The following is a 21,103-nucleotide window of genomic DNA, read 5'->3' as shown; positions in this document are numbered from 1 at the left end:
TAACATCATGCCTCAACTCGTCATTTATACATATTTACATAATTTAAACATTTGGTAACAGGCATTAAATTGTTAAACTTGCACTTACTTTTCTTTAGACATTTCAGGTTGTTCATATTTGTTTAGGTTATTCGCATTTTATTGCTAAAGGATAGTTTGTTAATGTAAATATTTTCACAATTTAATGATATTTTTTGCGCTAAAATAAAGAGAACATTTTCAGAGTCATTATTTATAGGCATAATGTTGTTGTTGTTGTTTTTTTCACATTGAACCAAGAAGAAAATTTGGACTCATTATTTATAGGTTATTATGATATTATTTTACTTGAGATCACATTGGTCTGTATGTGAAACCTCAACTAAAACGAGTTCAACACCCAAGACTGTTTATATCTGTAGTATAATTTTTGGACTTTGCAAATTCATCCTGCAGGCCAGATTGTGACCTTCGGCGGGCTGGTTTTGGCCTGCGTGCCACACATTTGACACCCCTACTCTAGTCTGTCTTACCCAGAATCATGTACATATTTTACCTACGTATAGCGAGACTAAATATATATGCAGTACGTACTAGAATCCCCAGGCAAAGTGGCATCACGAACAGTCCTTGCATAGTTAAGGTAGAGTATGCAAGTGGGACAGACAGCAGCACTTGGAAGAGCCCGAACAGGATGGTCACCACCTACAAACGACAAATGAGACTTAATTAGACCCACATCAAGTGCTCTGTAAAGCTCTGCATTGAGTTTTAAACTGATCTCACCGCAGCACTTTCAAGGTCAATCCAGGTGGAAATGCGTTGAAGCAGAGATTGAACTATTTGTCCAGGAGCTTCAGAAGACATAGTACTGTAAAACAAGAAAAAAAAACAAAACACAGAGTCAGCTACAGAACAAATTTCTCCATTCATTTTATCGCCAGCTAAGCAAAATGTGTTCAACTGTCCTGAGACTTCCTTATTTTTCAGTAGTGATTGCAAAACTTCAATGAAAAGCACCACGCAATTTCAGTCTCTCTAGTTGTTGTTGTTGTGTAGTAAAACGGTCAATTTTGTCAATTTTGTAATCTGTCTCTCTGAAAAGGTTGAGTAAGGCATTGTGGTTTTCCTTCCGAGGAAACATGAAGTGAAAAAGTGTATACTTGCAAATCTGACTCTTGCACAAATCTTGATTTTCACTGAGTCAACAAAGCCACATCCATTGTGTTTCCCCCACTGGTTGTTATCTTCCAGATCTCCATAATGTGAGAGTAAAGCATGTTGATTTTACTGACAGGGTGCAATGGAACATGCTTCAAAAAATTTGTTTGAAAGCAAAAGGGGAAAAAAAAGGCAGCAAATGTTCGTACTATACCATAATGTTTGAAAAGCTGCCAATAGAAAAAGAAGCAGCCTGTTAAAAGAAAAGATCTGAAGTGAATGAAAAAACAAAGAAAACAAACCACATGATCATGAGACAAGCTGCTGCAGAGGGCAAAGAAACAGTGGGAAGCCAATAAAACTAAGTAGCATCTGCATTGTATATTTGTGCAAGTGCATTCAAGTGTGTTCCTGCAGTGTGTGTGTGTGTGTGTGTGTGTGTGTGTGTGTGCGTGTGCGTGTGCGTGTGCGTGTGCGTATGTATCTGTTTGAGTTGGGCTGGGAGGGATTGGGAAATAGCGAACAAAATGAGGAAGAAAAGGGAGGAGAAAAAGAAACCCGTGAGTGTGTGAGTTCATCAAAACCACATGTCAGAATCCTCTTAGGAAAGACAGGAATGCTGCTGGATGAGAAGCAGATGTGGAGGGAGGAAGAGGAGCTGAGGGGGAGGACGAAGGGGGGGCAGGTTGATGATGAAATGAATTGACAAGGCCCAGTGGAAATGAGGGGAACATTTTGTCCTCTGCTATTCTAAAAACAGAGTCACTTCTTTTTCTTCTAATTCTACACACTAATTATTAGAACATTTTACCTCTTACCAATGTGTCATTTGATGAGTGGCGTTTCAGATTTCTTTAAATCAAAGTTAGATTTAAATGGGGTGAAAATACATTTTCTTAAGTACAGTTAAGTGTGAAATTGTAATACTTGTATTTTACTTGAGTAACCCTAATTTACACAGGGTTTAGAAACTTTTCATTGACCCTTTATCTCTGTTAACACCCATGCATCTTCTTTGTGATAAATTTTGCTGAGTTCCTTCTTAAGCTAAATAAACTCTCACAGAAAAACCCTCTTGGATTTGTTGAAAAATTCAGTTACACAGATGAAAACCTGATGCAGCTTTACACAGAACATAATGATCCCACCCTCTGCAGTGGTAACAGTGTTGTACTAGGTATCAGCAGACACCTAAAGAATGGGAACCATTATCTGTGTCAGAGTTAAATAAGGTGGATCAGTGCATTAAAGGTAAGATATCTAAAAACTAAACGTCTTCCTGAAGGAACAATAGTACATGGAGCTGTGAGTTTAAGCTGCAGATATCACTTGACAACACCTATGTTTTATGGAAGTGATGATCATGCAATATATGATGTACATGCAAGTCATACAAACATAATATGCACGTACATAAAGAGTGCACATTGATAAAGGCAGGGAATGCAGAGAAAAGACACACTTTACTAACTGGGTGCAAATGGACTATAAATGTGTGTATATATACATTTATATACACATACATACATACATATATATATATATATATATATATATATATATATATATATATATATATATATATATATATATATATATATATATATATATAGACATTGAACTTGTTTACATGACCATAAAAACCTGATAACTGGGAGTAATCAGATAATAGTATAATCCCTGATCAGATAATCCAGTTCATTATTGGATTTCTTTCAGAGTATGTACATGCATAGTGATGGTAGACTCAAACTTCCTGTTATCGTCTTCCACTCACGTTTGACTACATAACTTCTACGATTTTAATAATAATAATAATGGATTGGATTTATATAGCGCCTTTCTAGACACCCAAAGCGCTTTACATTATTGACCCATTATTCATTCGCGCTCACATTCTCCCTCTGGTGGTGGTAAACTACACCTGTAGCCACAGCTGCCCTGGGGCAGACTGACAGAAGCCATTTTGCGCCTACGGCCCCTCCGACCACCACCAAACATTCATACACCAGTGTGGGTGGCACTGGAGGCAAGGAGGGTGAAGTGTCTTGCCCAAGGACACAACGGACTGACTAGGACAGAGAGGGATTCGAACCGCCAACCTTTCGGTTATAGGACGACCCACTCTACCAACTGAGCCATGGCCGCCCAATTTTGAATTGTGTTTATACATGCGCAGATGTAAAAGAACAAAATAAGTCAGATTAACCTGTATGCATGAAGATATCGAAGTATTGGGGACAAACCCTGGTGTGTTAATCTGATTTTTCACAATCGGGTTAGTGCTGTTATCTGATAAAACAGATCAGATTATATTGTTTATATGATCCCTTGAATAATCTGATAACTCCAGAAATCGGATAATGATCAGAGTTTTAGTGTGGATGTAAATAGGCTCAGTGAATTAGGTACAGACAGGATCCTAAAATGAACAACAAGAATGTGAAAAAGTTAAAAAAAAATGCAAACAGTCAAGATGTCTTCTACAAAGTTTATGTTTGTACTTTAGTTTGGTTTCTAAATATTTTCACTAATTTCTAGAATGATGAAACGACCTGTCCAGAAAGATGAATCAACACAGCTCTCTAACAACCAGCTCTTACAATGCTAAGTATGCTAATTTACATTGTGCAAATACATTGTAAATATGTATATAATATTTAAATTACAACCTAAATCTAAAATCTACATTTTTATAAATACTTTTATACATGTCAGATTTCTTTTTTCTCTTTATATTTTATGTTTCATAAGTGTATAATTTCTGTTTTTCTGTTTTCCCTGCACTTTATTTTTGTATTGGCTGCTGTCAACAAAGACATTTCCCAATGGTAGGATCAATAAAGTCTTATCTGATCTTATCTGATCTGATCTGACCTGACCTGAACTTATCTTATCTTATCTTATCTTATCTTATCTTATCTTATCTTATCTTATCTTATCTTATCTTATCTTATCTTATCTTCATTCATTCATTCATCTTCTGAACCTGCTTTATCCTCACTAGGGTTGTGGGGGTCGCTGGAGCCTATCCCAACTACTTATTGGTGAAGGCGGGGTACACCGTGAATGAGTCGCCAGTTCATCACAGGGCCGACATATAGAGACGAACAATCAATCACTCTCACATTCACACCTATCAGTGCATGTCTTTGGATGGTGGGAGGAAGGCGGAGTACCTGGAGAGAACCCACACTAACACGAGGAGAACATGCAAACTCCATATACAAAGGTCCCTGATTGGAAACAAACCCAGGATCCTCTTGCTGTGTCGCCCTTCTCTTCTCTTCTCTTCTCTTCTCTTCTCTTCTCTTCTCTTCTCTTCTCTTCTCTTCTCTTCTCTTCTCTTCTCTTCTCTTCTCTCCTCTTCTCTTATTTTAACCCTCTGACTTCTCCTTCTATTGGAGAGTGTCATTCAGCTGTTTCAGACAGCTGATGGATCAGACAGGACTGTACATATAAAGCTACTTTAAGACATTTATTCTGGATCAACGATAAACCCTTAAAACACACCCTGCTTGTAACATTTAGTTACAGATCATTGGGGTATGTAAAGATTCATCGGATGTCTTGCATATTCACTTTGATATCTAGCATCAGTGATGGAGGTTGTGTCCTGTGTTCACCTATAACCCCTCCCACAGTTTACTCACACTCACTGTAGTAGCAACTCAACGCAAGATCCACACATGCACCAACAATCACATATTCACTTTCATCCATACATTCAGTTATTGTGTTAATTCGCTTTTTAAATTTGTAGACATTAAAAGTGGATGCTTACAATACAGTCGACAACATCTGGGTCACCAAGAGAGAGCATTGAAGGAGAAGAACGCAATCAAAAATGACATCAACATGCTGTCATCTTGAATGAAACTAAGCACAGGCACTACATACACTATAAACGGCTGTAATGACACAGAAACAGATGCAGAAATGGTGAACTAAAGGACCAAGAGAATGCTTCAAGATACAGACACAAAATATGAGTGACAGCTATACAAAGAACAGGTTATTTCATCAGTGTTACTTAACTACAGTTGGATTCCCAACTTGCTTTAGCTGAATTCCTGAGGAAAACACCACCAATGAGTGGACCGCAGTTATCTCAGCTGACATATTTCCCTGTCATTCCAGCTGACATGTGGATATTATTCAGTTAAATACATGACACTTATGATTTGTTTTGTACTAGACTAGTTATTCCTGCAACGGGAGTGGATGGTTGCTCCCATGACATATAAAGGGGCCACAAATGTAAGGTAAATCATGAAGATGGATGAATACACTAATACAAAGTGAAAATGCTCCAAGTAAATGTCCTGCAAAGTATTTTCTTCGGAATGTTATTAAAGTACGAAGAAGCAAAAGAGGTCATTGTGCAGTAAAAGGGTTTCAGTCAGTGTTGAACTATTGCAGCATTTTACTCATTTGACCTTAGAAACTTAGTGCAGTTTAATCTACAGCAATGCATCATACTCTACATGATCATCAAGAGTCAACTTTCCATGAGCTCTAAACAACTGACCTGTGTTCAGTTTTGTGTTTTTCCCAGTTGATTCAAGACAAATAAGAGTTTATTTAGATTAAGAAGTAGATGATGTTGGAGAGGAACACATACAGTGCAGTGGTGCAGCTCTGCTATGTGGTGGAAAAGAAGGATCAAATGGAATCAAATATAAACAGCAATAGCTCAGTAAAGTACTGGAGTAACGGTACTTCCATTCAGCCTCTGTCAGCAGAGAACAGCTGGTAGGGTTTTCACAACGCACAGAGTACAGGCTTAACTTACCTTGAGTTCAGGTTCTCAGATGGAGCAGAGAAGGAACGGACTCAACAAACAACAAAATGTTAAATGGTGGAAAATCCCGACAACAAACAGATTCATGGAATTCGCAAAAACAGCAGAGGAAGTGAAGGAGGAGCCTGGTGGATCTGATCCAGCCTCAGAACAACAGCACTAGGCACACTGTGCATCTGAGTCTCCCTCTCTCCTCCAGTCTGTCTCCCTCTCTCTCCCACGCTCTGATAAACACGGCCCACGCACGCGCCTGCTTTTGGGGAAAGGGGGCGAGGACACGCACCAAAAAATTATAGCCCGAGCAGACCCTGAAAGAGGGAACAATTGTTTGACTATCTATCAGAAGAGAAGAAGGTAGGTGTAGCATTGGCTTATTTTGTTGGATTGTCGAGGATTTAATGTCTGCTTTAGTGCGTAATTCTGTTGGAGTATAGAAGCAGAGGACTGAATAAACGCTATTCAGGTTCTAATGTGTTCTAAACTTATTTAGGAATGAATCTGTGCCGGAATAAAAGTCTCCAGTGACTGTAAAAGTCATGGTTGTATAAGAAATGATAGCTCCAGGGTTCAAGGTGGGAGATGGTATTGGCTGGACCCATCCCGAAGTTTTGTGCCAGAGGATCATTGTCACGCTTTGATCCGTTTTTGATCCTTAACAACATGCTGTGCCGCTCAGGAACTTACTGACAAAAAAAAAAAAGATTCATGAGAAGATGCTGTTGTCTGTGCGTTTCCATGGACAATCAAAGAAAACAATAGAGCCAGAAGTGACACTAAGTATGATGGAGCTGATAACGTTGTTTCTGATAACTGATAACTCAGTTTCATAAATATTATGCACTTTGCAACTTAGTTTCTTTCTGTTTTATCATTACACTGTTTGTTTTTTAGAAATACATGTGCATTTATAAAGTTAAAACTTAATACTGCCATAACTTTGCAAGTAAACGATTATATATCTACTGTCCACTCTTAGAAATGAAGGTGTAACTAAAACCAAATAGGGCTCTCCAGCCTCTCCTCTCCTCTTGAGAGAATTCCTTTCGACCTCGGCATGAAGGGTTCCACCTAGAACCATCTGCGAAAGGTTCCACCCAGCAGCCCCAATGACAAGTTCTACAGTGAACCTGTCTGTGGCATAACAAAAGAAGTTTGCCAAGACCCTAAAATCGAAGTAATGGTCTACATTGCCACAATTATGGACTGAAAGTGGTTCTGAAACAGCACCATTATTTCATCTTTTTTTTTATCTAATCTCCATGTCCATGTTCTTTAATGGCAAACGACTTGTACTGATGAATGAATGAAACCTACTTTTTCCTCCATTACTTTTCTTTCTTCCATCAGTATGAATCAGCAGAGCTACATCTGGACAGAAAGCTGATGCCATAATTGTATGTCTTTGATACGCTTTGTAAAAGATTTTACTTACCTTCTCAGGGGATTGGATTTTGAATTTTTCCAACTTTAAAAAATGTTAACAAAAAACCCAGGGTCTACTGGGAACCCTTTTCTATTCCAAATGTTTCTTGTACATATAATGTTGTGCTGTGGCTGGAACCTTAACTTCATGGAGGGCCCTGTTCTAATCTAATCTAATCTAATCTAATCTAATCTAATCTAATCTAATCTAATCTAATCTAATCTAATCTAATATAAATGTCAATAAAACCGAGAATTATTAGAGCTGTTACTTAAGGAAACATATTAATACATGTTGTGAACAGTTAATTCAGTGTAGGCTGTAATCAGCCAAATATAGTTAGTGGCAAAGTGTCAAAGTGCAGTAAAATGGTCCCTAAATAAGAAGACTTTATTACATTCTGTTACTGTCAGTAATGTGAGTGTTTTATGTGACTATCCATATGACACACACAAACAATGACTTCTGTTTTAATTCTGTGATTCAGACCAAGAGAGCCATTGTTGTTCCTTGTTGTGTAATTGATGGGTCAGGTTTTCAAGTGGGATAGATCATCTGAAGTTGGTCTGGCTTGATTTGGAATTTGCTTGACCCAAACAAGCACTTGACATCTGATTTTCACGATAAACCACAGGCCTGCATGAGACTGAAAGGTTCAGTCGTAATACTTTCTTGCTGCCTGCATATGTTGTCTTACCTGAACCTTATCCTAAAGTGCTCAACAGAGGGATTATTACCACCATTTTTCACCATTTCACTTTATTAACTGTTCTTAAGTCTAACAAGAATGAATCCACCACTTTACCTCATCATCCTTTATTTTTTTCCCATATATTTGCATATATTTATTTACCTGTGGGAAAAATGACTGTGTTGAAGCCTGGAAATATGGTGTTCAAGGTGTTTTGTTGTAGCAGATAAATTGTGATGTCTGCAGGTGATGGCGGTGGCAGTCACCAGGGATCTGACGGTGCAGGTGCTGGAGGATGTAAACGCTGCCAAGTTGACGGACAGACAGCAGGCTCTGCGAGCTGCTATTCAGAGAGGAGAGCCCAAAAGTCTGGGGGTGGGTCTTAAAGTATGCATGTATTTAACCAGTACAGTGTTCTAGTTCCAGGATGTATGGCCCAGTTCAGTCCAGCTTATGTGAGATAGTAAACAACAAAAGAAAATGATTAACCCTGTAAGGACTACCACTGAAACAGGCCGCCTAGATTTCTTTATATTGTTTTTGCAATAAAAGTGTCAGAAAATGTCTTTTGCCAATTCTTTTGCACCTTTTTTCAAGAAGAATTTAACTTTCAAAATAATTATCATTATATATGTAATAAATGCTTAAAACAGTGTGTTATAGCAAAATATTTTAAAAAAGGACTTGAATTTTTTAAATCATGTTTATTTTGAAAAACAACTATGAATGTGCAGAGCAAAACTTTATGAAATTCTAGAAATAAACTTTCAACTATTTTACATGCACTCAAACATTTTTGTTTGTCTAAAGCATTCTGTGTCCGTGTTATTATTTCTTATTTTTAGTTATTTCTAGACATTTTAGTCTTCGTAGCACTCTCTGTCTAGTTGTAGACAGACCCCCTCATGCCAAAACTACATATTTGTTATGTGTTTCTTTTTTTGTTTTATGTGTTTGTTTTGGATGGAGTTGAAGCTGTTGCATAATGTTGAAACAAAGGCACTGCAGAGTATAGAAGCGCATTTTCGCCAGTAAAAAAAAAAAAATCGTCATGAAAAGTCAAAATTATGAGTTTTAACTTTGAAATTACAATGTTTCTATCTCATAATTTTGACTTTTGATGATGATTTTTCTTTTTTTACAGGCGAAAATGGGCTTCCATAGATGAGTGCACTGGTCATAGTGGGAAGATCTCATAATGTGTAAAGTTTGAGACAATGAACGCACTCATTTTTTAAATCTACAGTGTAAATGTAAATGGATTGCAGATTTTAATTGCATTAACAGGAAATTCTATCCCCTAGTGTTTGATAAATGTTTAGACCATGTTGTTCAGTATCATTACCATCACATTTTAAAACTTTCCCAGTTAGATGTAATATTTTGTTTGACCCCCCTGAACTCTAAGCTTTTGGTCTGGATCTTAAAACACTGGTTTAAACTCCTCCAGGGTTTGTCAAATGTTTGTCTAACATTTGTTTCTGCAGCTCTTCGTGGTTGCCTTTTTTTTTTTTTTTTCCACATAATGTGGCATTTCTGTTTGTCTCTCGTATTAACGCAGTGAATGTCACAGGTTCACTGATACAAATTCACATAATTATTCACTAAATGTGTTTCTGTTCCACTTATTTGTGTATCTTTTATCGGTACATCAACTTTTTTTTTTCAATATTCTTGAGTGTTTTCGGATTCTAACTAATATGAAGGGTGAACAGTATGTTATAAAATGCAAAAGCAGGTCTGACCTCTGGATTAAACATAAACTGTATTGGCACTGGTGTGTTTTTGTGTGTTTTCCAGGTGAGTCAGGTGATGCTGGGGCTGATGATCATATTCTATTCTATTCCTCTGCACCTCAGAAGTAGTTCCATCATAGAATATACTGAAGTGATCAGACTGGGAGTTCCCTGGTGGAGTGGCCTCATAGTAAGTTTGTGTGTGAGGTTTTTAATCACTTATTTTATTCTATTGATGCTATAAACTTGCATTCCATTTTATCAGATGCATGTGCTTTGCTGTTTTAATGTACATATCATTTTTGATGATTTTTAACTGCATTTTTTGAGTTTTGACTGATACTGTATGTGTCATTTCTAGGTAATAGATGTTAATTGCAGCACTTGATATAAGTACAAAAGCCACCAAACATTTTAGATGTTTTAAAGGGCCTATATGTAGAATTTCTACATTTAAATAATTAAAAATGACCTAAAATTATCAGTAGAGTGTCGATAATAAAGAGCTTTAAAGTTCTGCGAGAGATGGCAATGTATTGGATTGTAGAGATATGACCTGAGTATATTTACCCTGATGGACCATTGGATTTGTGTGACCACTAGAGGGAGTAGGGAGGCATTCTCACAGTGGGGAAAACTAAAACCAAAGCATTAGAAAGTGACCAGATGAGATGAGAACCATCAAGAAACAATTTTTAGAGTTGGTGAAAGTGACAAAGTGATAAAAACTACAATAATTTTTGTTGTTTTCTCCACTGGACACAGCTGTAATGAGCTGAAATGTCAGCGTTTCTTCTACATGGGTGAGTTTAATTCTGAGGTTTATGAAGGTATAAAGTTATTATGGGATGGTCTTATCTTTGCTAAGTTGCTGTTTGTTTACCCATAGTTCAGACTAAAATGTGACAGTTCTGACCTTGTTTGATTGATTCTAAACATCTTTAGTTCAGCTACTGACAACACAAACCATACAGAAAACAGAGGTGATTAGTGGTTTTACTGTGGCTGTTTTCTGTCTAAAAACAGAGTTCAGCTAACAGAGCTATGATGTAAACTATCAGCTGACAGTCAAAATACAGTAAGTGGCTGTGTGTAAACAATGAGCTTTATACTTTATTCAGTGACTGATACAGTCTGTGGATACATAGTGTTGATGCGTTGGTGGTTTTAGTTGCAGTAAATATGTTCTTGTACTAGACTGACCCTTGTTGGGTGTTGAGAAAATCAGTACCACATAATACCTCTTTAATGCAGAAATGTTACATACTGCTCATTTATATTGATTTGTAAAAATAGATCAAATCATTTTTTTTTTTTTCCAAAAGAAAAGCGTATTATGATGATAATGTGAGAATGACGACATGTGTTACTGTCTGCTTTGTCTGCATGTTTGTGTGTCCATAGTTTATCACAGCAGGGGCTGTCGCCATCTTCTTGGACAAACACTGCAACATGAAGATTGTGAGTCTCATACGACATATCTGCACAAACACACCAGCTTTAATGAACAGCAACATTCATTTGTTTCTAGAAGAAATAAATGCCTCTAAGACTTCACCTTGCAAGTATGTTATTTTTCTACTGGGTCGGCCATTTAAAATAATAATAATAATTGTATGCTTCTCTTTCCATTGTATTAATAATGTTTTTAACATTTGATTCATATTCTGTTTATATTATTTTGTTCATCATTATTAGCATCAACTCCGGCTTACTCCCACCATCCAAAGACATGCAGTAATAGGTTAATTGGTCAAACTAAAAAATTGCGCATAGGTGTGAATATGAGAGTGATTGGTTGCTTGTCTCTATATGTCAGCCCTGTGATGACCTGACGACTGGTCAAGGGTGTGCCCCGCCTTTGCCCATAGGTAGCTGGGATAGGCTCCAGCACCCCCCAAGTATCATTTTCTTATTTTATATCATTTCCTTCATTTTTTTGTTCATTTAAAATAAAAAATGTGTTGTAATCAGTCTACATAAAGATATTCAATCTGAAAACTGTTTTGTCCCTACACTCTCTGGGTTCTTTAGATTACCTCTGCCCCTTACAGCTGCTGATAAGATGAAACGTTTTGCTCTTATGTCCAGTTGCAGGTGTGTTTGATTGTGAGCATGTTGTCCGTGGCGCTGTCCATTGTGGCTCTCATCATCTACATTGTGGACTTTAAGAAGAACCCAGTGTCTGAGTGTATCAAGCAGGAGTATGAAGATTGCGATGATAAACACTACGCCTTGGTTGGTATCAATCTTTTCTGTTATATTCACACAACCTCCCAATGAGAATTTGCAGCAGATTTTGGAGACGATTACAACAGAAATACATAAATTAAAACTGTGGTTTGACGGAAATAAATTATCTTTAAACCTGAGCAAAACAAAAATTATACTGTTTGGAAGACATACAACAGAATCCCATGTAGAACTGATAATTGATAATGCACAAACAGAGAGAGTAATTAAATAAAATTTCTTGGTGTATTCTTGAACCATAAAATCTGCTGGAAACCTCATATAAGCCATGTAAGAGTAAAGTGGGCAAAATGCACTACAATTCTGGGAAAAATAAGTCATATTCTGGATCCTAAATCACTGCATATTCTATATTCTTCACTGTTTTTGCTCTATCTATCTTACTGTGTGGAGGTCTGGGGAAACACCCATAAAAGCACTCTACAGCCCATATGCACACTACAGAGAAGAGCAATAAGGACAATAAACTAAGCGGTGAAGGTAGTGCCAATAGTGTTACCTACTGAGCCACCCACTGATATATATTAATATAGTGGACGTATATCATTTTGTCTTGGTCATGTTAAAAGCAGCTCACAAGCCAAAAAAGTGTGGGCACCGCTGGTTTATACAATCTTGTAACATTATATTTCTGAGGAAGGTCTTGATTCTTTTTGGGATGTGATGTTTACTCCTGTGGGTGATGCTTGGGCACAAATTAAGCACCTCAACGCTCTCCTATCTCTTGTATTGGAGGGGGTCTACTGCACACATGCCATTTATAATGAGAGTCTATTATGGTAAATGAGAGCCCTCAGACACTGGTTTTTGTGCCCCAAACAGGAAACATGTGACTTGACTACTCACTAAACAACCAAAAACCTTTTTAAATAACACTTGACTGTAGATTATAGACAGTACTCATGGGCTGTATCATGTATACCTCATTTATTTAAATCCTCATGTTTTTGTACAGTTATTTCATGTGATTTATATCGTTTTCTTTTGTATGTGAGACAGGTGGGGCAGCACCCTATTGATGAGCCACCACTGAATATACAGGGTGTCCCATAAGTCTCCATACATAGGAAAAATAAACGTTTCTTGACATAAACAGTTTTTATTTATATAATATGCTCTATATGACTGCCATTTTGTCGGGAACACATTTTAACGCGTGTCCTCCACTGCTGAAGAACTATAAAGAAGAAATATAAAGAAATACATGTTAGAACCATATATGTATGGAATGTATTATGTCTCTTATGTATGGAGACTCATGGGACACCCTGTATAAAATGCTTTGGTTGCTTATTACAAACTGTTATTTATATATTTGTTAATTCTTGCCATTCAGACCTGAAACATATTTAAGAAAAAATGTGGGACGGAGGCAAATTAGGACTAGTAATGAGGTAAAAACTTGATTTGAAAGTAGGGTTATGGATGATTGTAATCATACTTTCTAATTTGTCCTTAAATGTTTGAACAAATCACAGTATGATTTACTCAAAAACTGTGAGTCAAAGAAAGATGAGAAAGGATGTAGATATTTCAGTGTCAACAGTATATAACAAATTCTAAAGATGCAACAAATTTCTATGCATTGAGGACACAGATGGAAACTTAAGCTTAATACCTCCGATCAGACACCACCACCATGAAGTACTTTATATGTGTTTTCTCTCATTTGGATTTTGAAGAAAAGATACATCAATCTGTTTATTGGAGTGCTAAAATTTCAAGCATCTGTGTGGATCTCAGCAGCAGATTACTAGCGCTGTTTGCATAAAATGGGGAAGTGAAAGTTGCGAGCTAAGCTTTTATTTAAACGTACAAGTTAGTTGTTCTAGTTTCCTGCTTGCTCAAATGCCATGGCTCTTGTACAACCACTCATCCAAGATCCAGCAAGCTCATCGGATTTTAGGTTTCAGGATTCCTTAAAATGTATATTTATCAGTCTATAACAAAATTACAATCTCTGACAAAAAATGTGCAGCTTTTATCAGAATTTGGCAGAGAATACGCAGCTAGTGGGGTTTACATGGCATCTCTTCTCACCAATAGGTTAAGAATGTTTCTGTTCATGTTTAAGATTCACAATAGTCCAAAAAAGTCTGAAGTTCAACTGATGAATCATGCATACACCATTCTGTTGTATAGATGTGGCTCTGGCTCTCCTACATGATGTAGTCCTTAGACCGTAGATGATGTGTTGCCATGTCCACTTCCTGTGTTGTGTCACAGTCAGTCTGGTCTGCAGCAGTTAAACAAGTTTATCTTAGGATCAGCTGACTCGGCAGGTCCACAGCATTCCATCGTTCAGCTCTAAAAACTCACTGGTTGTTTCACAGGTGTTGCTTTATTCTGTTGTCCTTAGAATGTGACAGCGTTGTGAGTCTGATTTACCCGAAATGAATCTAAACACGATATGTCAAAACTAGGTCAGTACATTGGTGGATAAAATAATATTTCAGCTAAATTATAAGATTCATAAGGAAAAAAAATTCATTCACTCATTCATTAATTTTCCAAACCACTAGATCCTTCAGAGCACAGGTGCCAAACATGTGGCCTACGGCCCAACACCAGCTCGACATAGGGTCCAATTCGGCTCGTGGGATGAATTTGTGAAATGCAAAAATGACACTGGAGATATTAACAATCATTTTAGTTCAAGTGCCACATATAGACCAACATGATCAAAAATGGATCGTAGCAGAAAAGTAATAATTATAATAAATATGATAAATGAGGACAACCACAAATTGAAGACCCCGCTGCTAAAAGTACTTAAGTCACATTTTTGGACAATTCAAGTTGAGCATATAAGCATGTCTTATTTGTTTAGCTAAGTCCACCCTATAAATATTTTTTAACAGCCTTTTTTTGTGACCAGTATTTTTAGCACCTGGGTCTTCAGTTGTAAAGTGTTAAAAAAAAAAAAAAACTATATTAAATTAAATTATATAACATTGTTTACATTTACAGATTATCCTTTTACCAATAAAGTGAATAACCTCAACAAATATGAACAACCTTATGTCTTAAAAGAAATAAGTGTATTTTAACAATATTCTGCCTGTTACTAAATGTTTTGTGGATTTGTAGATCCACTGTGACCAGTACTCTGTAATGCACATGTGCAAACGCTAAACTGAGGCATAATGTTGTTAAAATTGCAGTTATTTTTCTAAAGACATTTCAGGTTGTTCATGTCATACAAATTTTTATGCAAACTTTGTAGATGTAAACATTTTCCTAATGCAATTTTACTTTTTCATTTTTCTTTACTGAGATCATTTTGGGCTGAATGTGGCCCCTGAACTAAAATGATTTTGACACCCCTGCTCCAGAGGGTCACAGGGATGCTGAAGCCTACCTCAGCTATCAGAGGTCAAAGGCAGTTATGCCTCTAAACAAATGTGGTTCAGTAAATTTTTTGATGTGTAATGAATGGCTCAAATGATGGAATCAAATGTGGATGAATGTTTGAGCATTGCATATTTACAGTTAATACAGACTAGAATCTACTAGTATTGGAGATTATTTGTATTTTTAAAAATACTCTTTATACAGTTTAAACACAAACTAAAAGAGTTCAATTAATAATGTGAAGCATTCTGCAATGTTGTTGAACCTTTAGGTTTTTGCCATTTGCTATGTGTTTTGATACCCTTCTCTTTTGGCTGTCTCTCCTATAGACTAGTGAAAGCATAAAAAAAAAGATTAATTAGCATTTTCATATTAAAAGGTTAAAGGTGAATTGAAGGCACTTGAGAACCAACTCCATATCTTCATCAGTACTGTGGTCAGGGGCAGTGACAGGAGAATTAACCTTTAAATACCTGTTTTTACACTGTATGAACCATTAGTCATGACCTAGAATTACAATATGTTGTACTGGAGTAAATCGATGCAGTTGTAGATATAAACAGGACAACTATCAGATCAACATATGTTATATTTACATATATCTACACAATTTCATAGAATACGATTGGAATTTCTTGTGTATTTCTTGTCTTTGGTGCTTATTTGCAAATAAAAAAGTGTTAAAAGTTAAAAGCATGTGAACATAGTGACACAGAAATGGGCTTGACATGATGTTTGACATGAAAAAAGAGGAACAACAGAGGAAGGTTTCTGTGTCCTGTTTAGTATTTCTGTGCCCTGCCGTAAATGTCACCATATTCAACCTGAATATGGAGACAGGATGTCAGATAAACTGTGTAGAAAGTCATTAGTGTGTTGTGTGTCTCTGCCAACAGAATCTGAGCAAAGGGATGAAGTCAGCCCTCCTCCTCTTCACCCTGACCCAGACTATCATCTCTGCCATCGTCTGCTTCCTCCTCTACAGACAGAGACGGAACTTCGGACAGTACGCTGTAAGAAAAGTGTCACATTTAGCTTTTACTTCTCTGCTTTTAAAACATTTTTTCAAAATCTTCTTATTGGCATTCTTAAGTAAAATATCAGTCATTGCTCATGCAAAAGCTTTGGACTCAGGACCAGTTTGTTAAAGTTAAAGTGTCCATTCTCTGTAGAAAATCTAAACATGGATTGGTAATAATAACTTTCAATCCCATATTTAGCTCTCTTTTGTCACACCACAAGAATTAAGACATACTGAAAGGTAATGATGGAATTTTTGATGCTTTATGCCTTTTTTTTTCACCTAAACTGATAAAAAAAAAACCACAGAAAACCATGCATTTAAAATGTGTAAGATAAGATAAGATTACCTTAATCTTTATTGTCATTGTACAATCATACTATGTACACAGTACGACAAACTACCCCACACAGTGCAAGAGAGAAGAAAAAGCACATGCAGCAATAAAAACAGTACAAAATATATACAGAATAAAATCTTTAATATGTGCAAAATATGCATATATGCAAAATAAATAAATACAGTGTATACAGGTTATTATTGATGGCCCACTATGAAAAGAAAAACAGCTAGTCATGTATGAACTCAGTGTGTTCATTGATTTGTGTTATTGCCATGTTGTAAAAACTGTTCCTGTTTATTAAAAGTATTTACTTTATATCACAGTAATCAAATGTGTAGCAAATGATGTTTTTTTCCTGCCTCATAAAATATCTATGTACAGTTTTGAATTCCTTTCTGTTCCATTTCTTTATTTCCAACTTCCAACCCAGCCAAGAAAAAGAAAAAGATAAATTCACATATTTAAGCACTGATATACATTTTACTCTGACAATTAAAAACAGGATCTGAGTTTGTTAAAGACACGGAGTCCAAAAACAAAAGCACAAATTTTTTGTTTTGTAAGCCAGCTCTAAATGACTGGAAACGTTAAGCCTGAGTGACTCACCTCAGTGTCCTCACAATCTGAGAATCCTGCGCTCGTGGAGCTAACAATGTCCTCATTGTTTTTATTGGCAGAGGGATGGTTGTTTACGGCTTCTCCCTGAGCTGATTTAAGCCTGCTGCTGCTTTTCTGTTTAACTTCTGCCTCAATGTCCAGATAAGCACAAAATCCTGTCTCTTCGATCATTTCTGTGACAGGCCACATTTTTACTATGTCAAAAAAGAAACGAAGCACTGAAGACATGTTTTATTGGTCCTATAAAGCAGTTGTCTCATTAAAATAGTGACAGCAGAGACTCCCACAAACATGGAAACAGCAAAGAGGCGTAAAAATGTATAACTATCTAACAGTGGGTGTGTTTCTGCTCTCACTGCCTGAAACAACCTACAACAGGAGCTAAAACTGAAGGAACTGGTCTCTGTAGCCCTTCAAGGACTAACAGGCTGCCTCAATTTCTTTATGTTGTTTTTGCAATAAAAATTTCATAAAATGTCTTTTTTGCCAATTCTGTTGCACCTTTTTTCTGGACGAGCTTAACTTACAATATCTGGCCATTAATTATCATTATTATATGTAATAAATGCTTAAAACTGTGTTATAGCAAAAAATGAACAGAAAGACACTTTCATCTATCAACTTTCAACTGTTTTACATGTGCTCAGATATTTTGGTTTGTCTAGATCATTCTGTGTCCATGTCACAGCTTCTTATTTTTAGTTATTTCTAGTAATTTTTTGCCTGTGTAAAAGTCCATGATGTGCTTGTTTTACTGTTTTACAGACAGTGCATCTGTTTCTGCCCTGGCTAGCTCTCTGCCTATAGATTTACATATATACATACAAATAAAAGTAGTTAAAAAAGAAGGAAAAAAAAAACAAAAAAAAAAACAGCAAAACTCAACAAAAACACAGCAAAAACCTCACTAAAATGCTGCTAAAAGTAATAAAAATCTTCCATCTCTCTCTCACCAACTGCACTCTGCCGCTCTCTGTTCCACCCACTTCCACGCCCCCACCCCCAGCCAATTCAGGCTTCCAATGTAATGTGTTATAAAGCAACAGAAAGAACCTAATCTCAGCTGCTGTTTCAGATGCCAGTGGAATTTTGTCAATTGTGGCACTGGAGACACAATTGTCTTAAAAGGGTTAAATACAGTCAAAGTCATTCTAAATGAATGGGAAAAGGATAAATCTGGCTGTAGATGTTTTTCTAATTGATTGAATCAGGTTCTGCTTTGAGATACTTTTAAGGAACATTGTTATATAGTACATTTTGATTCATTGATGGTGTTTTATATGTATGTTTTTACTTTAGTGTTTTATGCATGGTTTTAGAACTGACTTTTACTATACATATTTATATAAATATAAATATGTATATAAGCTATAGAGTTTTATTACCTATTATTTTTATATTGTTTGTCTTTTGCAGTGAATTTCCCCATTGTGAGATCAAAGTCTCACCTCTCACTCTCTCTCTCATCTCCATAGAACAATGTACCTTTTATTTTATTGCATTTTTCTTTTCTTTTATTGCTTTTTTAAATTATTTTATTCATTGTCAGGACTTAATAATTTTCTTTCGGTATATGCTGATGTTATTTTGACTTTCTTGTTTACATCATCTTCTGTGCTTTTTGTATCTTTTTATCTTACTGTCTTCAACATTATCATCTCTGTCTTTGATTCTGTGTGTTTTTGTAATATCTGTTGTTACATTACTGTCTGAGTTGCAGATACTTTTTTCTTAAGTTTTCTTTGTTGTCATGTTAGGTCTGTTGGCAAAAACAAACTCAGTTATTGCATGTTGAGTATGATCTAATATTTGTTTAAAGCAGTTTGAGATCACACTTTGGAAGTGATGGTTCTTCAGTCTTTTTGGAAGTGAACCTGCACTGTTGATAATCTGAGTTTTAGAGGGGAAACAGGTATCGTGGCCAACTCTTATGACAGAGATGACTTATTTTTCTGGGACGGAGTACAGGTTGACTCACTGTAGATGTAAACAGTCATTCAACTTGTAAACTGTACATTCCTATCATTTTTTTAGTATCTTCATAAGCCATTTCTTGTTTCTAATGTCTCCTTCCTGTCATAAAATTATGAATTCATTAAGTAAGGATCAATGTCTTTTCTTGGCAAATAACATACTTATTTCCAGGAGGACTGTCAAATAGAATACAAAAAAAAAAAAAAAAAAAATAGAGTGTTACTACTACCAACTCACTTTAAGACCCACGAGTGTTTCTGCAAAATCATTCTGGACCCATGACTCACATCAGAAAATGACGGTGAATCTCTGCTTTTTTGCAGACTCTCAACGAAGGCGCTCCATCTAGTCCGACAACAGTTATACCACCTGAGTTGAACTGATCAGTGAGTGGATCAGGTGATCACAATGATTGATCAATGTGGACTAATCAGCTTTTGTCAAGATGAATGATCATCTTCCACTGATGTGACTGATCACCCGTTGTTTCAGATTTTATTTGTCTACTGTATTTCACTGTATGTGTTTGTTTTCAACTGTGCTACCAAGTCATGTCAGCTCAATGATCTGCTTTTACGTTCTGTTTTTAGTAATAATCGTGTCTTACTGTATATGTATTTTATATTTGAGCTAAATAGTTAAAACCTCACTGAGTAATTATTTCAGTGGTTTAGTTGAAGATGATTTTGTCAATTTACATGTTGTTTCAGATGTGGAACATTTACAGCACACAGAAAACGTAAAAAGAAGTTTTATACTCGTTTCTTCCAGCTCAAATCAATGTAAAATTGGAATAAACATTAAGAACAAATGGAAGAAGGGATGGAATTGAACAAAAGCGAAACAAAAACAGTGACTCTAGATACACAAAAGTTCAAAGTGTCCTCTCATTAATGTTGTGACGGTGATAAGTGAAAGCATTAATGAACACGGTGCACACTGGTGGATTTCACAGCTAAACTTTCAGGAAGTGAACTGCATTTTTTTGTGGCTGCTACACTTAAGGTACACGTGAAAACACACTCAGCTATCACTTTTAGATTAATACTGATGCCGAAACATTTAACTGTACCTCATTTCATTTTGCTGTTTCAGGTCATTGTCGAGGTTAACGACAAAACAGAGCTGTTAATGTTATCAGTTCACTCAAGCATGCACATGTGCAGCACTAACACAGATGTAGAAACACTCCTTCCAAACACTGACATCAGTGGCACTGACCCATAAACAAATAATAATGCATTTTTTGTTCTGTATTTGCCCTTAATCTGCATAATATACACCAGTGAACCAATATCAGTACCAAAAACAACAATTTGGTCCATGGAAGAACATCACCAGTAAAGCTGCATTTCACATGAGTCCACTCAGAGCTCTGACTGTCTTCTGTTTGACAATGTCTTCATGCATATTTGTATTTTTGTGGCTTTCCTCTGCAATTTTTTGAAAATACAGCACTAAATATACAACTATAGTGTGCACAGTTTTTATTTTACATAAAATAAAACACCAATAAAACACTGTGTTGTCAGAGTTTACACAGTGTCTTAATTTTTGTACTAACTTGTTTGTATACTTTTTTTTTTTATGTTATACAAAAAAAAATGTGAAAGATTGTAGAGAGAATTGGAATAAACAGGCCTCCAAATGAACACATGAAAGAAGGAAAATAAACGGCAAACACAGCTTAGCTTGTTAAATCTTATCAAAACCATATGGTTTAGAGCATTGTGGGAAAAGTTCAAA

The 21,103-nt window shown here is 36.2% G+C and overlaps 1 protein-coding gene across 2 annotated transcripts; it reads left to right on the top strand.

The window, feature by feature from the left end:
* The first annotated feature begins 6,152 nt into the window (after positions 1–6,152).
* On the top strand, positions 6,153–20,880 carry tmem176 (transmembrane protein 176). Of its 2 annotated transcripts, none has more exons than XM_030133524.1 (7): positions 6,153–6,298; positions 8,305–8,433; positions 9,859–9,984; positions 11,199–11,255; positions 11,886–12,032; positions 16,298–16,414; positions 19,681–20,880. In XM_030133524.1, the coding sequence occupies exons 2-7, from the start codon at positions 8,308–8,310 to the stop codon at positions 19,738–19,740; spliced, it is 633 nt and encodes a 210-aa protein (XP_029989384.1). In that variant the 5' UTR covers positions 6,153–6,298; positions 8,305–8,307; the 3' UTR covers positions 19,741–20,880. The 2 variants fall into 2 exon arrangements, with proteins under 2 accessions (XP_029989384.1, XP_029989392.1); XM_030133532.1 differs by having other exon boundaries at positions 6,199–6,293; positions 8,303–8,433.
* Positions 20,881–21,103: the final 223 nt, after the last annotated feature.

Source organism: Sphaeramia orbicularis, chromosome 1, assembly GCF_902148855.1.
Source record: "Sphaeramia orbicularis chromosome 1, fSphaOr1.1, whole genome shotgun sequence".
Classification (NCBI taxonomy): domain Eukaryota; kingdom Metazoa; phylum Chordata; class Actinopteri; order Kurtiformes; family Apogonidae; genus Sphaeramia; species Sphaeramia orbicularis.
Note: the sequence above shows the minus strand (reverse complement) of the source record. Positions and strands in the feature narration are given on the sequence as shown.

Excerpts from the sequence above, each read along its gene's own strand:
- tmem176 (XM_030133524.1), top strand. The coding sequence starts at position 8,308 with ATGGCGGTGGCAGTCACCAGGGATCTGACGGTGCAGGTGCTGGAGGAT. Across the intron at positions 8,434-9,858 it reads GAGAGCCCAAAAGTCTGGGG|GTGAGTCAGGTGATGCTGGG; the intron begins GTGGGTCTTAAA and ends TGTGTTTTCCAG. Across the intron at positions 16,415-19,680 it reads GGAACTTCGGACAGTACGCT|ACTCTCAACGAAGGCGCTCC; the intron begins GTAAGAAAAGTG and ends GCTTTTTTGCAG.